Raw genomic sequence first — 19,181 nt, 5'->3', positions numbered from 1 at the left:
AAGAAAAGAGAGGTTTTTAAAGAAAGAGAGAGAGAGAGAGAGAGAGAGAGAGAGAGAGAGAGAGAGAGAGAGGAGGTTTTTGTAAAATTGATCAAGTTATTGAATCGTTCATTTTATAAGACTCTAAATGTATATCATTAATGAAAAAATTAAATCGATTCGATAATTATAAAAAAAAAAATTATTTTGTCTTGTTTGTCTCTAAAAACACAAATGGTATATTTTTAAAATTTTATTTATCGTTTATTTTTTCGAAAATAAGTTTTATAAAATAAAAATATTACAACTATTAGAAAAATTAATTTCCTTTATAGATGAGATACATTAAAAATCTTATATAATAACAATTCAAAATATCAAAACAAAATTCATAGTAAGTCTTATAATTCCCTCAAATGCTACAATATTAAAACTTGAATATGAGAAATTCAACCCTTGTGGAGCACAACCATCACATAATCTTTCCCATCACATTACCCTGATCCTCACATGATACTTTTAAAATATAAACTTGGAAAAGAAAGCTAATGTAAATCCTGTTGGGATATTTTAACGAAAATAAAATAGTATTTACGATTACATGATTTTATTATTTAATTGTTACAAGATTTATAATTATATATGTTTTAAGTTGCAAAATTTATATTGTCATATGAGGATTTATTTCAAGATAATTATGATATTAAATATGAGTTTAATTGATAGGTTTTTTTTTTTTTTTTTTTTTCTTTGAACAAGAGTTTTATTGATAGTTAATTATATCTATACCTATTCTTCTATATAAATATATATAGTTTGCCATATCTACGAGGGAATATAGGTTTTGAGAATACACAAAAGTAGTAAAGGAGCCGAAAATGTAATTTAAAAAATGAGAAGTTTTAGAGAGAGTTCTCTATAATTTATATTGATATTTTGGACAATTGTGGTTTGTGACATGGTTGAAGCCTCATGTGATCATAAACATTGTCGAGGGATGCCGTGAGTCACATGAATTTTATTTTAGAACTGCTTTACTCTAATTGTACCTTCACGAGAGGAGGCAAAATAAGTTTAGGATAGTGACAACACGACTCCCAAAATCTAAAACTTATAGGGTGTGTTTGGTTTGTGTTTTGAAACATGTTTTTGAAAGAAAATTTTCAAAAACATGTTTGATTACAAATTTTCTCAAAAAAAATTCAAAATTACTTTTATCTCTATTACATATCAATTCATCACTTTTTCTCTATCTCTTTCATTGTCAATCGCTTTTTATCTCTCACACATATCTACTCAACTACAACTCTGAAATTCCAAAACTATTTTCAAAATATAAAACCAAACAAACCAAAAAAAAATTCTAAACTCTCTCTCCAAATCTTTTTTTTTTGAAAATTTATCTCAAAACACAATCCAAACACATCCATGTTTCTTATACTCTTGTTTTTGTCTATATAAATTATTGTTTATAGTCATTATTATTACAATAATTGTGCTAAATGTTCTATGAATATTATTGTTATAGATTAACACATCCATGATCACATCATCCACAATAGTCTTATTTTTAAAATAAATAGATGATCAATGAACCATCACACGATATCTACAAGACTCCAAAACTTTTATGCTCATCTTAAAATATAGACTTAGAAATATATATATATATATATATAAATAGAAAGAAATAAAATGGACTAATAATACCATAATCTAGAGACTTCAAGACTTTAATTATTCTGTAGTACTATTTTATGTATGAATACATTATTAGTATATAGGGCAAATTACAAACACCCCCTCGAGGTTTGGTAAAAATACAGATTTCTCCCTGAGGTTTGAGAAATTACAAATTGGCCTCTTGAGGGTCAAATTTTCATAACAAATTAGGAAAAATTAGGAAGGAATCTATATGAAAATAAAAACCTCAAGAAGTAATTTGTTATAAAAATATAAACTTCAAGGGGTGTGATATAATTTCTCAAACTTTAGAGAAGAATCTATATTTTCATCAAATTTCGACAGAGGTATTTGTAATTTGCCCTAGTATATAATAGATCTCACCGTTAACGTTCGTCTTTGATACTCACAGCCGAAATATTGCAATAAAGATAATATAAAAGCACTATTAATATAACATTAAATACAAATTATATAAAAAGTAATACAATAGACTAGTTGTTTAACAGAGCACTTGGGTTGGGTGAGGCATAAGCGAACAACTCTTGATCAGCTTCAAATAACGCCATGTCCTCTTCAAACAGATTCACCCAAATCTCAACTCCTTCACCATCTCTTGCATCCAGTAATGCAATTCCAACTGGGCCACCCTCAACAATTGGACTCACCCATGTCGGCTTCCCCCATCCAAAATCAATTTCATACACAGGAAACCGACACCAACTGCTATGCGTATACATCTCCCTTAACCTGCCTCAAAGATTGCAATCTTTTTTTTCTTATTGTTATAGTTTGACTCTTGAGACCCTTTCCTCAACTGAGACATCAAGTTGGCCAGGTTTGTTGCTTGACTCTCGTAGTCGTGATCATCGTTGTCAAGCATTGCCCACAACATTCCCACTATATTCCCAAATGAGTATTTTGGCATGGGTGGCACAAGCCTTGACCGCAAATTCACGTCTCCCAACAATGCATAAGGCCTTGGAGACCCCTCAAATCTTGACCTTGATGCAGCCACCGCGCATTTCCAACCAAGTGCTGTAATAACCTCGACGCGTGTGGGTTTCTGTTCGCTCTCGCACTCGCTGGCTGTTTTGGCCTTGAGGGAAGCGATTTTTAAGGCATCGAAGACAAACCTCTTTTTAACTACCTTTTTGGTGTTATGTCCTTGAAGGTAAGAGAAATTATAGGGATATCGTCTCTTGGAGGGAAGCGAGAGGAGGCAGCATTAAAATCTGGGACTATGGTGTCAGGAGATCCAAGAACGATGTCTGACCAACCCTTTATAAATATGCCAAAGGAGAATCCATCAGCAATTTTGTGCGACATTCTCACAGTAACGACAACTCCGTTGCATGGAAAAAAGTTGACTTGAACGAGTAAAAGTGGGGACTTGTAGTAATCTGTTGGTTCGGGTGGAGCCAAATGATCGATGACTTTAAGTTTGGGTTCATCAAGAAAGTTTGAAAGATGGAAGTTGTTAATGACTCGAGCTTCAACAAAATCAACTCCATCATCGTTGCAATCGACTAAGAGATTGTCTCTCAATCTTCCGGCAAGTGGGTAGAAGCGAGTGAGGGTTTCAGAGAGGGAAACCTTCAAGCGTTCCGATATTAGACCGACCATCTCTTCAGATTCACCACCACCAATACTAGTGGGAGTAGAGTAGTAGAATGCCACTGATATGTAATGAAATGCAGCGTGCTGATCTCTGAGTGAGAGGTTGTAGTTTCTGAGGTGATGAGGAGTTGGAGAAGATGGCTTGATGGTTTCTCTAGCAACGATCTCAACCTTAATCTCCTTCTCCATGGTTTTGGTCACCTTCACTCTTCTAAATACTCATAGCTTCAATGAAATAAAAGAGCAAATAAAATTACAACTAAAAGAAATTTTGTCAAACGAGATTGTCAAGAATAAAAACCTAACATATAAGATTAATACATTCAATACAATACATAATATTTTCTCTCTCTCTTTCTCTCTCTACTATTCTAACAGTTTAATTATGAGTTTTGAAAAGAATTTTGAATTTTTTTTATCCAAATCATGATTCTAAAATCAAACCAAATGCTACCTTCAAAATCAATTTATTTTGTTGTTTATATGCCTATAGGTGATGATGGTGTGCGAAAGGTATTTTGTGTTTTTATATATTAAATCTTTGAATGAGTAGAATACACCCTCATATTATCTTTAATTGTCTCTTAATTTGAAGATATTATTGAAATATAAATTTAATTTGTTAATGCTGTGTACGGATTAGTAATATGTAAATAGAATTTCCCAAAACGATTGGAGTATCCCGTATCAAATTAAGATTTTGAACAAATTTTTACTCAAATTTATTAAGCAATTTTTAGATCAAAAGTTTGATTTATTATAACTCACTTCAATGAAAACTATTGGAGTATCCGCATCAAATTAAGATTTTGATCAATTTTTTACTCAAAATTAATGGAAAAAAAAAACCCTCACCTCTTTTTTAATCAAATTTGTTAAGCAATTTTTATATCAAAAGTTTGATTTGTTATAATTCACTTCAATGGTGAGAATCAATTTTGTCATCAAATATTTTCTAAATACTTATCCCAAAATACTCATTTAAAAAAAAAATGATCACCAATCCTTCATCTTTCAATAATTTTAACAAACTTTAGTGAAAAAAACAGCTGTTGAAAAATTGATGAAAGATTTAATTCATTTCTCATTTAATAAATTTCTTGTTAAAAACTAGATATAAGTTTGATAAAAGATTAGAGATGCTCTAACTTTCCCTAAAAAAAAAAAAAAAAAAAATCTCCTCTAATATGAAAGATTTCTACTACATACGGATCATGAAAATAAAAGACTGATTGATTGTAATTTCTATTGTAGGTAAGAAAATAAAAATTGATTGTGGTTTTTCACATTTTTTTCTGGATGAATAAAGTTTCTCATAAAGTACTTGTATCTTTTATTTTATTTGCTTCGTAATTTGAGAAATAATTTAGGAATTATAAATTTTTTATAAAGTGTAAATTAGATTCTCTTTTCTTGAAATTTGAAAAAAATATAGTTAACTCTACACTTTTGATATAATTATATTGATATCTATTTTGTAACACCAAATCAACTAAAATTAATGTAGATAGTAGGTGAATATTGAAATAATAAAGATAATTATGCAGATCAAACTACTCCTTAAGACAAAAGGAGCTGATATGGTCTTTTTCCAAGAAACAAAACAATCAGATATTTCTGCACAGTTTGTGAAGTCATTATGGCCTGGGGATGATATGGATTTCATGGTGGTTGATTCTGACGGTGCGGCGGGAGGTTTGTTGTGCATTTGGAAAACAAATGTCTTCAAGTTAACTCAGTGCTGTTGTACGAGGAATTGCATTCTCCTCTCAAGTACTCTTTCACCTGATTTTGACTGTGTATTTGTAAACATATATGCACCGAATGATGTGTCCAAGAGGGGAAAGTTCTGGGAAGTTATGTTAAAGTTGAGGGCTGATTTTAATAATCCATGGTGTCTTGCTGGAGATTTTAACGAAATAAGGCACCTAGGGGAAAGGAGAGGTTGTTCTCGAAGAGATAAAGGAATGATGGACTTCAATCAGTTCATTGAGACTATGGAACTCACAGATCCTCCTATGATGGGTCGACAATTTACATGGTGCAACTCCAATGATGGTGAAAGGTGGAGTAGGATAGATAGGGTACTCATGGCCTCGAAATGGGTGGAGAGGTTTAAACTCAAATTGTGGGGTTTGGAGAGAACAATCTCAGATCATTGCCCCTTGTTGCTTATGGAGGATGGTAGGGATTGGGGCCCTAGGCCATTTAGGTTCATCAATGCTTGGTCTTTACACCCACAATTCCGTAAGTTGGTGAAAAAAACATGGGAGGATTCATCTATATCCGGCTGGGCAGGGTATGTGATTATGCGTAAATTAAAAGACCTAAGGCTCGCACTAAAAAAATGGAACTGTGAGGTCTTTGGGAATGTATCTGAGGCTCTAAAGATTGCTAAAGCGGAGCTTCATGCCTTTGATCTAGTGGCAGAAACTAGGAGTCTGGATGAGGAGGAAATAAGGAGGAGGCAAGAAATTAGGAAGAAGTTCTGGTCTCTTAGTAGAAGGGAGGAATGGCTTTGGCTACAAAAATCTCGGATGAACTGGAGCATGAAGGGAGATAAAAATACTAGATTCTTCCATGTGGTGGCCACAAGTCGTCAGAATAGGAATTTGCTGAATTCAATTGAAGTGAATGGGGAGGTACATGAAGAGCCGCAACGGGTAAAGGAAGAAATGCTTAATTACTTTCAAAGTAGATTTGCTGAGGATTGGAAGTCTAGACCCAAGTTGATGGGTGAATTCAAGCGTATTGGAGAGGATGAAAAATTTTCTGGGTTGGTAGCTCCCTTTTCTGAAGTTGAAATTTGGGGAGCAGTGAGAGATAGTGATGGTAACAAAGCTCCGGGGCCCGATGGTTTCAATATGTTGTGTTTCCAGCAATGTTGGAATGTATTTAAGGGAGATATCCTTAAGTTCTTTAAAGAGTTCCACTCTAATGGATGCCTGGCTAAAGGAGTTAATAGCTCGTTTATAACACTAATTCCCAAGATAGAGAATCCTGGTGGACTTGCTGATTATAGGCCTATCAATCTTATTGGGTCTCTTTATAAAATTCTATCTAAAGTTCTTGCTAATAGACTTAAGAAAGTTTTATCTCAAATTATAGGTGAAGCCCAATATGCCTTCATAGGTGGTAGGAACATTTTGGATGGGGTGTTGATCTCAAATGAGATAATTGATTGGTGGAAGAAAAGAAAGAAGAAGGGGATAATTCTTAAACTGGATTTTGAAAAAGCTTATGACACAGTTAATTGGGGCTGTCTGTTGGATTTCATGTCTAAGTTTGGCTTCCAAGATAAGTGGATTAGATGGATGAAAGAATGCTTATCCTTAACAAGGGTTTCGATTCTTGTTAATGGTTCTCCTACGGCAGAGTATAGTCCAGAGAAGGGTCTTAGACAAGGGGACCCCTTGTCGCCTTTCCTTTTTAACATTTTGGCGGAAGGCCTGAATATGCTCTTCCAAAGAGCTAGATCTTTGGGTTTCATAAAAGGAGTTGCAATTGGACATAGGGAAATCAATGTTACCCACCTTCAATTTGCGGATGATACAATAGTTTTTTGTGAAGCAGATGAGCTTGAGATTCAAAATATAAAAAGGATTTTGAGGTGCTTTGAAGTGATATCGGGGCTGAAGATTAACTTTCATAAAAGTCATGTGTGCGGGGTTGGGGTCAATGAGGTTGTTGGGGAAGTTTATGCGAAACAACTGAATTGTTTGTGTCAAACACTACCATTTATGCATCTTGGGTTGCCATTGGGCGCAAGTCCAAGGAGGAGAAGTACTTGGGTGCCTGTAGTTAACAAATTCAAGGCTAAATTGGCTTCTTGGAAAAGGAAGCTTCTATCATTTGGAGGCAGATTAACACTTGTTAAAGCAGTGCTGTCATCTCTACCCATCTTTTATCTTTCAGTTTTTAAAATGCCTGAGTGTGTAGTGAGACTACTTGACAAGATCCAGGCCAGATTCTTGTGGGGTGGCTCAGAGGTAAAAAAGAAGTTGCATTTGGTCAAATAGGAGGAGGTTTCAAAGAGCAAAGACACTGGGGGTTTGGGAATTAGAAAGTTAAGATTGGTAAACAACTGTTTGTTAGCTAAATGGTGGTGGAGATATGGTTGTGAAGATAGGTCATTGTGGAAGTCTATCTTAATTAGCAAATATGGCAGCGCTGGTGGAAAATGGCTTCCATTCACTGCGGAGGGTCAGCAGAGATCGAAAATGTGGAGTGACATTCTTAATACGGCTGTTAGTAACACTCAACTCTACAGTTTCTATGTGGCAAACTGTGAAATTCAAGTGGGGAACGGAACTAGAATCAGATTTTGGGAAGACCAATGGATGGGTGAAAAGTGTTTCAAGGAGGAATATCCAAGGCTATTTGAGCTGTCATTGGAAAAAGAGGTTCCTCTGTCTCATCTGGTTGAAAGAAAAAGAATCACAGCAAGGTGGGACCTGAAGTTTAGGAGGAGATTGAGGGCTTGGGAGGAACTTGAAGCTGTAAGACTAATGGACAAGTTAAATAGCAATACCCCATGTTTGACTGAGAAAGCTGATGCCTTGGTTTGGAAGGCCTCTTCAAATGGGTTGTTCAACACTGCTGCTGTCTACAATAAACTTACTTCTGGGCAGGTTTTACCAGCCACTGAGCTTATTTGGAAGAACGTGTCGCCACCAAAGGTTAAATTTTTTTGCTGGCTTTTTTGGAAAGGTATAATCAAATCAAGAGCATATCTTCAAAGCTTAGGGCTGATGGATCAAAATACCAGGTCTGATTGTGTTTTTTGTAATGAGGAATTAGAATCTTTGAACCATGTTATGCTTTTATGTCCTGTTGTTTGGCAAGTATGGCCAAATCTAATTAAGTGGTGGGGGATGCAATGGGTTTCACCTCAAAGTGTTGTAGGCCTGCTAGATTGGTGGAGAGGGATTAAGTGGAGAAAAGTCGAAGGCATAATCTGGAAGGTCATCCCATTGGCCACTCTATGGTCTGTTTGGAAGATGAGAAATGAGTGTGTGTTTAATGGGAAACAACCTTTGATGGTGGAGTTGTTGGAACTGATTAAGACAAGAGTCATCTTATGGTTTAAAGCTGAGTCAAGGGATAGTTTCTACTCAGTTCAGGAGCTGGTGTTAAATTTGCAGCATGTTAGGCAGATTCTATGCTAGAAGGTTTGCTGCACTATTCTATCTTGACAGAGTTGGATGGCTGTGTGTTAATTACTGCACTATTCTTCTGATGTTCTGTTGTACTGTGTTGGACGGTTTCAGTTCTGTTCTGAATCAGATCTGTTGGTCTGCTCTCTGGTTTAGACTCTAATCTTCAGTTGCTGGATGTTGGTTTCTGGGTTGGTCTGATCTGTTGGATTCTGGGTTGGTCTGCACTTTGGTTGGTCTGATCTGTTGATCTGCTCTCTGGTTTAGGCTCAAGTCTGCCTTGTAAGGTCTAGTTTGGTCTGATCCGCTGAGTTTGGGCTGTGTTGTGGTCAGTGGTTCAGTAGTGATCTGGGTCTCCAGTCTTGGTCTGGATTCTTGGCTGCTGATCTGTTCTGTTTTTCTTCTTGTTTCTTTGTTGGTTTCTCACCAACTGGAGCTTGGAGCTTCATTTAGCTCCAAGCTCCTCTTTATTGATGTTTTGTATCTTTCGCATGCTTTCATCAATAAAGATCTTCTTTGCCGATCAAAAAAGAGATAACAATATCATTTTTTCTTACATACAAATAAGGAATTCTTGATGAAAAATGACTTGATTGTTATGTAAAGTAAACCTTTAGGAGATAACAGTGTAATTATGTTAAAAGTGTGCAACTAATTACATTTTTTCCAACCCTTAGAAGAGGGTGAGTGTAATTGACGCATTATAATTCTCACAAATTTTTATTAGAGGTGTAATCAAATAGCTTCCTACGGTTCTAGAAAAATTAAAACCATAATTGAACTGGTAAAATTATATAACCTTACCCAAACAAAATCATAGAAATTGAATTGGTTTGGTTCGATTCGGCTTTACAGTTCTAGGAATTTTATATAACAAGAAATATTATACATATTTTAAAATAATACAAACAACAAATTTAGTTAAATTTGCTATGTAAGCTGTTCAAAATCATCCTACTTATGTCATTTGAATGTAAAGAATTCGAAAATCTATAAATACATAACACAATACATAACATAGAGAGGAAAATAAATATGTGAAGTCAGAAAGACAAATGAAAAAATGTATTTATATTGCGAGTCCAACTTCAGTCACACTTTTTTTTACAATTTTTTTTTACCATCTATTCACAATGGGAATAAATTTCATATCATCACAGGATATGGGACCCACTTTCATTGTGAGTAGACGGTAAAATATATTATAAAAATGTGTGACTGAAATCTTATACAAAATGATTGCAAAAAATTTATTTATAATAGAATTATAATATATAAATAGAAAATTTTCACAAAATGATGTGATTTAATAAAATCTATTTATTTGAAAATAATATATTTATAAAAATGAATTTATTTATCATAATAACATTATCATATTATTTTTGTTATTTTTTTTAATAAGTTTTATATATAACTAAAAAAATTGTCCATGATAAGTTACAAAAATTTGTCGAATGGAGGATAATGGCCCATCACATTGAGTGATTATTTGATAGTTTTATAATATTGTAGTGTATTACTTTCTTTATTATTATTATTATTATTTTTTCGTTAGTGGGTGGAGGGTCCGGCCACCATCACAAAATGGGAACTTCACTCAACAAAATATGCACCAACCTAGCAGAGACCTCTGCGAGCTAAATACGCTTGTCCGGAGCTTCCTTTGCCATTTGCCAATTTGTCCTCTAAAATTATAACAAAAAGTACTTACTCCCCAAGTTTAACTACTAACACCTTGTTTGGAAACAGACTTTTAGTAATTTTTTAGTTTTTTGGTTAAAATGTGATATAAAAAAAATTAGTATATTTGGCATGACTTTTTGACTTTTTATGAAAAGATATGCAAAAAGTAGAGAGAAAAAAGAATGTTTGACTTTTTGGTATTTGTTGTTGGCTTTTTAATTTTTTTAGTAACTTTTTAACTTTTTGACTAAAAATGACACTTACCAAACGAGGCCTAAATGTAAGAGTTGAATTTTTCTCATATTCAAATCTCAACATTGGAGAATTTTCGGGGTCTATGGACCTTATCATGGGTCTTATTTTGATGATTCGAATCGTTAATTTTATAAGACTCTAAATGTGTATCATTGATGAAAAAATTAAATCGATTCGATAATTATAATTTTTTTGTTTTATTGTCTTGTTTGTCTCTAAAAACACAAATGGTCTATTTTCAAAATTTTATTTGTCGTTCATTTTTTAGAAAATAAGTGCAGCAAAATAAAAATATTATAATTATTAGAACAAATTAATTTTCTTTATAGATGAGATATATTAAAAATCTTATATAATAGCAATTCAAAATATCAAAACAAAATTCATAATAAATCTTATAAATCCCTCAAATGCTATAATATTAAAACTTGAATATGAGAAATTCAACCCTCGTGGAACACAACCACCACATAATCTTTCCCATCACATCACCATGATCCTCACATGATACTTTTAAAATATAAACTTGGAAAAGAAAGCTAATGTAAATCCTGTTTTTTTTTTTTTTTTGATGGGATCGAACAAAAGAGAGAGACATCAATAAAGAGGAACTCATAGCTAGAAGAAGCTCAAAGTTCCGGTTGGTGAGAAACCAACAAAAGGAGAAAAACGAACAGAAGCAAAGAAAACAAGAAGAAACAGCAGGCACACAACTTAGAGCAATGCCTAAGGAAGATAGTAGAACCAGCAGTGGCACAAAATCAGCATATACGGGCACCCCAGACAGTGGCAAAACTCAGCAGAGGCAAACAGCAAACAGTGGCAAAACACACAGCAGTGGCAAAACTCCAGAACACACAGCAGTGGCACATCAGACAGAGGCAAAACTCAGCAGTGGCAAACATCAGACAGTGGCAAAATACACAGCAGTGGCAAAACTCCAAAGCATCCATTCCTACGCAGCAGACACCCCAGAATCCAAAGCTGGTCAACAGACAGCACCCTAGCTTAACCTTCGTTGATGCAATGCCTAATAGCTGAGATGTTGTGCAGAAAATCATTGATCGAAAAGTGGAGCTTCGTGGACGTAGCTTTCAACCAAATGGCAATCCTGGTGACAATGAGCTCTTGCAGCTCCTGCAGATTTGGCGAAGATGCTTGGAAGAGACACTCGTTCCTATGTTTCCAGATGGACCATAGAGTTACAAGAGGAATAGCATTCCATATTCGACGTTCAGACTTTCTGCAATCAAAACCTGACCACCAAAGTAGCAGGTTTGAGATAGAATTTGGGACAACCCAAGTAATCCCCCACCACTGTAACAACCCGGTCCAAACTTTCCATACCAGATGGCAGGAGATGAGTACATGTTCTGCTGTTTCCTGCTGAGCTTGACAGAATATGCATAGGGTAGAGGCAGACCCATCTAAGATACCAATTCGCTGAAGGAAGACAGAGGTTTTTAACGAAAATAAAATCCTGTTGGGATATTTTAACGAAAATAAAATAGTATTTATGATTAAATGATTTTATTATTTAATTGTTACAAGATTTATAATTATATATGTTTTAAGTTGCAAAATTTATATTGTCATTACAATCATATTATGAGGACTTATTTCAAGATAATTATGATATTAAATATGAGTTTAATTGATAGTTAATTATATCTATACCTATTCTTCTATATAAATATATATAGTTTGCTATATCTATGAGGGAATATAGGTTTTGAGAAAACACAACAGTAGTAAAGGAGCAGAAAATGTAATTTAAAAAATGAGAAGTTTTAGAGAGAGTTCTCTATATTTTATATTGATATTTTGGATAATTGTGATTTGTGATATGGTTGAACCCTCATGTGATCATAAATATTGGTGAGGGATGCTGTGAGTAACATGAATTTTATTTTAGAACTGTTTTTTTCTAATTGTACCTTTACGAGAGGAGGCAAAACAAGTTTTAGGACAGTGACAACAAAACTCCCAAAATCTGAAACTTATGTTTTTGGTTTGTGTTTTAAAACATGTTTTTGGAAGAAAATTTTCAAGAACATGTTTGATTACAAATTTTCTCAAAAAAAATTCAAAATTACTTCTATCTCTATTATACATCAATTCATCATTGTTTCTCTGTCCTCTCTCATTCTCAATCGCTTTTTCCCTCACACATATTTACTCAACTATAACAAAATATCAAATCATTCCAAACTCCGAAATTTCAAAACTATTTTCAAAATATACAACCAAACAAACAAAAAAAGAAATTCCAAACTCTCTCCCCAAATTTTTATTTTTTTGAAAATTTATCTCAAAACACAAACCAAACACGCCCATATTTCTTATACTCTTGTTTTTGTCTATATAAATTGTTGTTTATAGTCATTATTATTATTATAATAATTGTGCTAAATATTCTATTAATATTATTGTTATAGATTAACACATCCATGATCACATGATCCACGATACTCTTATTTTTAAAATAAAAAGAAGATCAATGAACCATCACACGATATCTACAAGACAGACTTTTACGCTTATCTTTTTTTTTTTTTTTTTTGATCAGCAAAGAAAAATTTCATTAACAGCATGAAATTAAGAGTACAGGAAGATGAAGTGTATCGAGAGAGATTCGGAAAGTATAAACTACCCCTACTACTGCTACTCGCACCCAAACAACCAACCCCTCAGCCTCACAAATTTTTTTTTTTAAAGAAAAAAACCAAAAAAAAAAACTAAAAACAGAGGCTAATAAAGGTTAAGCAGAACTTAACACCAAACCCCCCCCCCCAAAAACTAACTGCCCCACTGAGAAACGCACCCACTGAGAATCCATTGCAACTTAATACACCCAAGGCCAATCTCTGAGCACCCATTGCAAGATCAGAACACTACAACCATCCAACCGACACACCCATGAAACAAAACTTCTACTCCGATCTAAACTCCACACACCCACTGCATAAGCTCCACTGGTAACAACCCAAACACTGAAAAAGGATCCTCCTGATGCAGAACACCCACTCCACACACCCATTACACCTTGTTTTACATCTAAGTATTTCCATCTTTTAAAAATCTCTCCTTATCCTTAAGCTCCATCTCAATAATCTTATCAACCACACCCTCTTCTTGACCACAGAAATTAATTCCCAGATCTTTCCCCAATTGGACAGTGGCCTGCGCTTCCTTGAGGAGATAGGTATGCATGCTTGATTCGCCCTCGGACAGCTCAGAATGTGCAAGGGCCACTGCTGCTGGCCTGAAAATAACGGACTTGGATGGAAGCCTACCGATTGCTGTAGATTGATGACCATAGAGACGAGCAAACCGAGAAAAACCTTCCATCCGAACCTTCTTTTTCCCAGCTTTCTTGGCAGACCTATCTGGGTTGAGGAAGGAAGTAGGACAGAGAACAGGGAATTCTTGGAAAAATATATATATATATATATATATAAATAGAAAGAAATAAAATGGACCAATAATACCATAATCTAGAGATTTCAAGACTTTAATTCTTACATAGTACTATTTTATGTATGAATACAATATTAGTATATAATAGATCTCATTGTTAATATTCGTCTTCAATATAATACTCACACACGAAATAGTACAATAAAGATAACATAAAAGGACGATTAATATAACATTAAATATAAATTAGGAAATATATAGAAAGTAATACAATAGGCTAGTTGTTTAACAGAGCACTTGGGTTGGGTGAGGCATAAGCCAATAACTCTTGGTCAGCTTCAAATAAAGCCATGTCCTCTTCAAACAGATTCACCCAAATCTCAACTCCTTCACCATCTCCTGCATCCATTAGTTCAATTCCAACTGGGCCACCCTCACGACTTGCACTCACCCATGTCGGCTTCCCCCATCCAAAATCAATTTCATACAGAGGAAACCTACACCAACTGCTATGCGTATACATCTCCATATCATCTCCCTTAACCTGCCTCAAAGATGCAATCTTTTTTTTCTTATTGTTATCGTTTGACTCTTGAGACCCTTTCCTCAACTGAGACACCAAGTTGGCCAGGTTTGTTGCTTGACTCTCGTAGTCGTGATCATCGTTGTCAAGCATTGCCCACAACATTCCCACCATATTCCCAAATGAGTATTTTGGCATGGGTGGCACAAGCCTTGACCGCATATTCACGCCTCCCATCAATGCATAAGGCCTTGGAGACCCCCCAAATCTTGACCTTGATGCAGCCACTGCGCATTTCCAAACAAGTGCTGTAATAACCTCGACGCGTGTGGGTTTCTGTTCGCTCTCGCACTCGCTGGCTGTTTTGGCCTTGAGGGAAGCGATTTTTAAGGCATCGAAGACAAACCTCTTTTTAACTACCTTTTGGGTTATGTCCTTGAAGGTAAGAGAAATTATAGGGATATCGTCTCTTGGAGGGAAGCGAGAGGAGGCAGCATTAAAATCTGGGACTACGGCGTCAGGAGATCCAAGAGCGATGTCTGACCAACCCTTTATAAATATGCCAAAGGAGAATCCATCAGCAATTTTGTGGGACATCCTCACAGTAACGACAACTCCGTTGCATGGAAAAAAGTTGGCTTGAACGAGTAAAAGAGGGGTCTTGTAGTAATCTGTTGGTTCGGGTGGAGCCAAATGGTCGATAACTTTAAGTTTGGGTTCATCAAGAAAGTTTGAAAGATGGAAGTTGTTGATGACTCGAGCTTCAACAAAATCAACACCATCGTCGTTGCAATCGACTAAGAGATTGTCTCTCAATCTTCCGGCAAGTGGGTAGAAGCGTGTGAGGGTTTTAGAGAGGGAAACCTTCAAGCGTTCCGATAGTAGACCGACCATCTCTTCAGATTCACCATCACCAATACTAGTGGGAGTAGAGTAGTAGAATGCCACTGATATGTAATGAAGTGTACAGTACTGATCTCTAAGTGAGAGGTTGTAGTTTCTGAGGTGATGAGGAGTAGGAGAAGATGGCTTGATGGTTTCTCTAGCAATGATCTCAACCTTAATCTCCTTCTCCATGGTTTTGGTCACCTCCATTCCTCTAATCTTTTCTTCTGCTTAATTGGGATTTGAAGTTTTGTTTCTACAAAGATTATCTAAAAGAATTGGAGAATATATAGACCAAGGTTCTGAAAAGCGGTTGCGGTCGCCGTAACGGTAGCGGTGGCGCGATTGCGATTGCGGGGTGTAAAGGCCGCAGCATAACGGTTGCGGTTACCGGAACTGTGAATTTTTTTATTTTTCGCACAATTTGCAAAAAACTTACCGATACGCATATTTTTTTTTTAGAATCATATTTATTGAGTTTTAAAATAAATTTTGATAAATTTTTCATAATTTTTAAGTATGATCCAATATATTTCATATTTTTAAATCACTAGAAAATGAATTTTTTAACATTTTATTTCAATAATTAATGACTTTATATGTCATAAATCCATATTACACTTGTGGCAATTTTTATTTATTTATTGGACTTAGATGTATAAAATTATTTTTAATTATTATACTTGTGGAAGCATATGTATATTTTAACTCAAATAGTTTTAAAAAAGTATACATTCTTAATTGAAGAACTTGACAAAGTACATAACATCATAGCATAAATCACAAATAACAGAGAGTAAATTTTACATAATGTTATTACTAAAATTAGGACAACAATGCACTTGTCCCGCTTGATGTGCTAAATGTTGTTTGAAATGCGTAACCCCACCTTTAATGTGATGTCCACAAAATTTGCAAATAATACGATGCCTAGTGCCTTTAACTTGAGTTTCAAATTTTCAACCAATATTATCACTTGGGGGTTTATCATTGGCACCCTTTTGTCGTGGCATTTTTCAATTTGAATTCTGCATCATTGATACATTTTTTTAATTTATTTTAAATGTTTACAAAATTAGTTTTCTGCAAAACTTGAACTAACTAAATAAACAATATTTACATTTATTAAATGAAATGATTGTAAAAAAAATGCAATAATATTTAAAATTATTTATAAAATTTTATAAAATGCAATAATATTTTAAAATGAAATGATTGTAAAAAAATATTTAAAATTAAATACTAAATAAAATAATTATAAAAAAATGCAACCACTATTTATACATTTGGATTTTACATGCCAATGTAATCATATAAAAATTAAAAAATAAATTATAAAGATATTTAAAAAAAAAGAAAATTTTGCCATAAAAATTGTTGTCACAACAAATTTTGTCATTAAAAAAAAAATTGTTATCGCAACACATTACAATAACAAAATAAAAAAATATTTATAATTAAATGTTAAATGAAATGATTATAAAATAAATTCAACCATTATTTATACATTTGGATTTTACATGTTAATGTAATTAGGAATAAAGACATTTTTTATGGCATTGTTCGAGCTATTTTTTTTTATTTTTTTATTTTATAGAAAGACATTTTTTTTAAAAATAAAATAAATTTGTGCCATCAAAATTGTTGTCACAACACATTACAATAACAAAATTTTTAAAAAAAAAATATTTCAAATTAAATACTAAATAAAATAGTTATAAAAAAATGCAACCACTATTTATACATTTCGATTTTACACGCTAATGTAATCATATAAAAATTAAAAAATGAATTATAAAGAATTTTTTTTGAGGTATTGATTTTTTTTTTTAAAAGATATTTTTAAAATGAAATTGTGCCTTTAACAGTGTTGTAATAACAAAATAAAAAATATTTATAATTAAATATTAAATGAAATGATTATAAAAAAAATACAACCACTATTTATACATTTGGAGTTTACATACTAATATAATCATATAAAAATTAAAAAATAAATTATAAAGAATTTTTTTTGAGGCATTGATTTTTTTTTTCTTTGAAAAGATATTTAAAAAAAAAAAACAGTGACTTCAACATTGTTGTCACAACACATTACAATAACAAAATAAAAAATATTTATAATTAAATATTAAATGAAATGATTATAAAAAAAATTACAATCACTATTTATACATTTGGAGTTTACATACTAATGCAATCATATAAAAATTAAAAAATAAATTATAAAGAAAAAAATTCATACATAGTTGTTTTTTGAGCTTTAATCACTTCAGTATTTGTTATCTTTTTGAATAACCTGCAAGAAAAAAAATTTCAATAAAAACTGACATATATACAATATATTAATATAATTATAGGTGTTATGATTTTTAGATATTATAAAAAAATCAATAACTAATTATTATATATAAAATACTAAAAATAAATACATAGCTCCATATATATATATATATATATATTTAAATTAAAATTACTAAATATATTACATAAATTTTGTAAGTTTTACAAAATTTAAAACCCGAAAATCATTGTTAAAAACAAAAAAATAAAATAAAATAAAAATGGTCAGTTGGAGACCGGTGGTCCACACAAAAAAAAACAAATGTTATACTATATCTTCCAAGGTCAGCAAATGTGTATCTTCCCCAGGAAGGAAGCTGAAAAAAAAAAAAAAAAAAAGAAAAGAAAAGAAAAAAGAAAACATATCAAAGGCACTTCGTCTTCAACTCAAAGGGGCAGCCGGAGACCAGTGACTCTCAACACAGAACAGAGGCAGCTTGAAGATTCAACACAGGTTCATCTCCTCCCTTTTCTCTCTTCTCTCTTCTCTCCTCCTCCCTCTTCCCTCTTCTCTCTCTCTATTTCTCACTCATCCGTATTTCCAGATATGAAAATTTGTGATGGAATCTCACCTCGAAGTGGTTCATGTGCTGTAAAGACAAAAGAGAAAAGCTCAACAAAGGTGTGTACAACATCTTCAGAACCTTACTACCACATCTTCAGCCTTTTCTTTTGTTTTTTTTTTTGAAAATAATCAGCGAAAAAAGCACCGTAACGGGTGTAACGGGCCGTTACGGCCGTTACGCCGCCGTTACAACCGCTGCGTCGGCCGTAACGGCCGATACACCTGTGAATTTCAATCACACCGCAAAATCGGGGGTAACGCGTGGTGCCTACGGCCGAAACCGTTACGTAACGGCCGAAACCGTTACGTAACACCGCATTTTTAAACCTTGATATAGACTAAAACTTGCTTATGGGAAGGAGAAAAATTAGGGATCATGAATATTTTTTTATGAAATTGATCATGTTGATTAGTGTGTGGTGCTTTATTCTAAGTGTAATCTAAGGATCACAAAGTTTTCATGATTATTTTCATAAAAGGTTTTTCATGATACCTATCATTGCTGTATAGGAATTATTCGTGGTCCTCGTGTAGATTAGGTAGTTACATTGCACATGAATCATTACTTCAATTTCTTGTTTATTTTTTTATTTAACAAAAAGGTAAATTATAAACACACTCCTTAAAGTTTACTTAAATTATAAATTACCTCCTATAGTTTTAGAAATTACATTATGCCTCCTAAGATTTCTAATTTTATAACAAATATGTCATTTTATTAATAAATTATCAAGTTAATTAACAGTTTTTAATAATGTTAAAAAAAATTCAATTAATAATTCAGATAATTTTATTATTGTATAGATGAACAGTTAAAAATTTTACTTTTTTAATTAATTTTGTTAAATAAAAAATTCTGGCAAGGAGGTATTTGTAATTTTTCAAATCACATGGGACAATTCGTATTTTAAACAAATCTCGGGAGTGTTTATAATTTACCCTAAAAAAAATAACAATATTATAGTCTTGTTCGGTTAGAGATTATTTGGCTAAAATAATCACTAAATATAAAATAAATTAAAACAGTTAGTAAGACAAAATATCACATCTACTCCATAATCATTGT

General features: G+C 33.1%; 2 protein-coding genes and 1 pseudogene across 2 annotated transcripts; 1 reads left to right on the top strand and 2 right to left on the bottom strand.

The window, feature by feature from the left end:
• Positions 1 to 2,156: 2,156 nt before the first annotated feature.
• LOC145814464 (akuammiline synthase 1-like) lies at positions 2,157 to 3,471 on the bottom strand (annotated as a pseudogene).
• A 4,031-nt stretch (positions 3,472 to 7,502) lies between these two features.
• Positions 7,503 to 11,579, top strand: LOC145814463 (uncharacterized). The gene is made up of 2 exons (XM_082911298.1): positions 7,503 to 7,961; positions 11,433 to 11,579. Exons 1-2 carry the CDS (start codon positions 7,503 to 7,505, stop codon positions 11,577 to 11,579), a joined length of 606 nt encoding a protein of 201 aa, XP_082767424.1.
• A 2,258-nt stretch (positions 11,580 to 13,837) lies between these two features.
• Positions 13,838 to 15,461, bottom strand: LOC145814390 (akuammiline synthase 1-like). The gene has a single exon (XM_082911173.1). The coding sequence runs from the start codon at positions 15,415 to 15,417 to the stop codon at positions 14,077 to 14,079; it is 1,341 nt and encodes a 446-aa protein (XP_082767299.1). The 5' UTR covers positions 15,418 to 15,461; the 3' UTR covers positions 13,838 to 14,076.
• Positions 15,462 to 19,181: the final 3,720 nt, after the last annotated feature.

The sequence above is a fragment of the Camellia sinensis genome, unplaced genomic scaffold, assembly GCF_055761805.1.
Source record: "Camellia sinensis isolate YWXY unplaced genomic scaffold, ASM5576180v1 Unanchor10, whole genome shotgun sequence".
NCBI classification, from domain to species: domain Eukaryota; kingdom Viridiplantae; phylum Streptophyta; class Magnoliopsida; order Ericales; family Theaceae; genus Camellia; species Camellia sinensis.
This window is presented reverse-complemented; position numbering and strand designations above follow the sequence as displayed.

Bases quoted from the DNA above. Each gene is read 5' to 3' on its own strand.
- LOC145814390 (XM_082911173.1), bottom strand. From the start codon at position 15,417: ATGGAGGTGACCAAAACCATGGAGAAGGAGATTAAGGTTGAGATCATT.
- LOC145814463 (XM_082911298.1), top strand. From the start codon at position 7,503: ATGTGGAGTGACATTCTTAATACGGCTGTTAGTAACACTCAACTCTAC. The intron at 7,962-11,432 runs GTTAAATTTTTT...GATGTTGTGCAG, and splicing joins AGAACGTGTCGCCACCAAAG to AAAATCATTGATCGAAAAGT.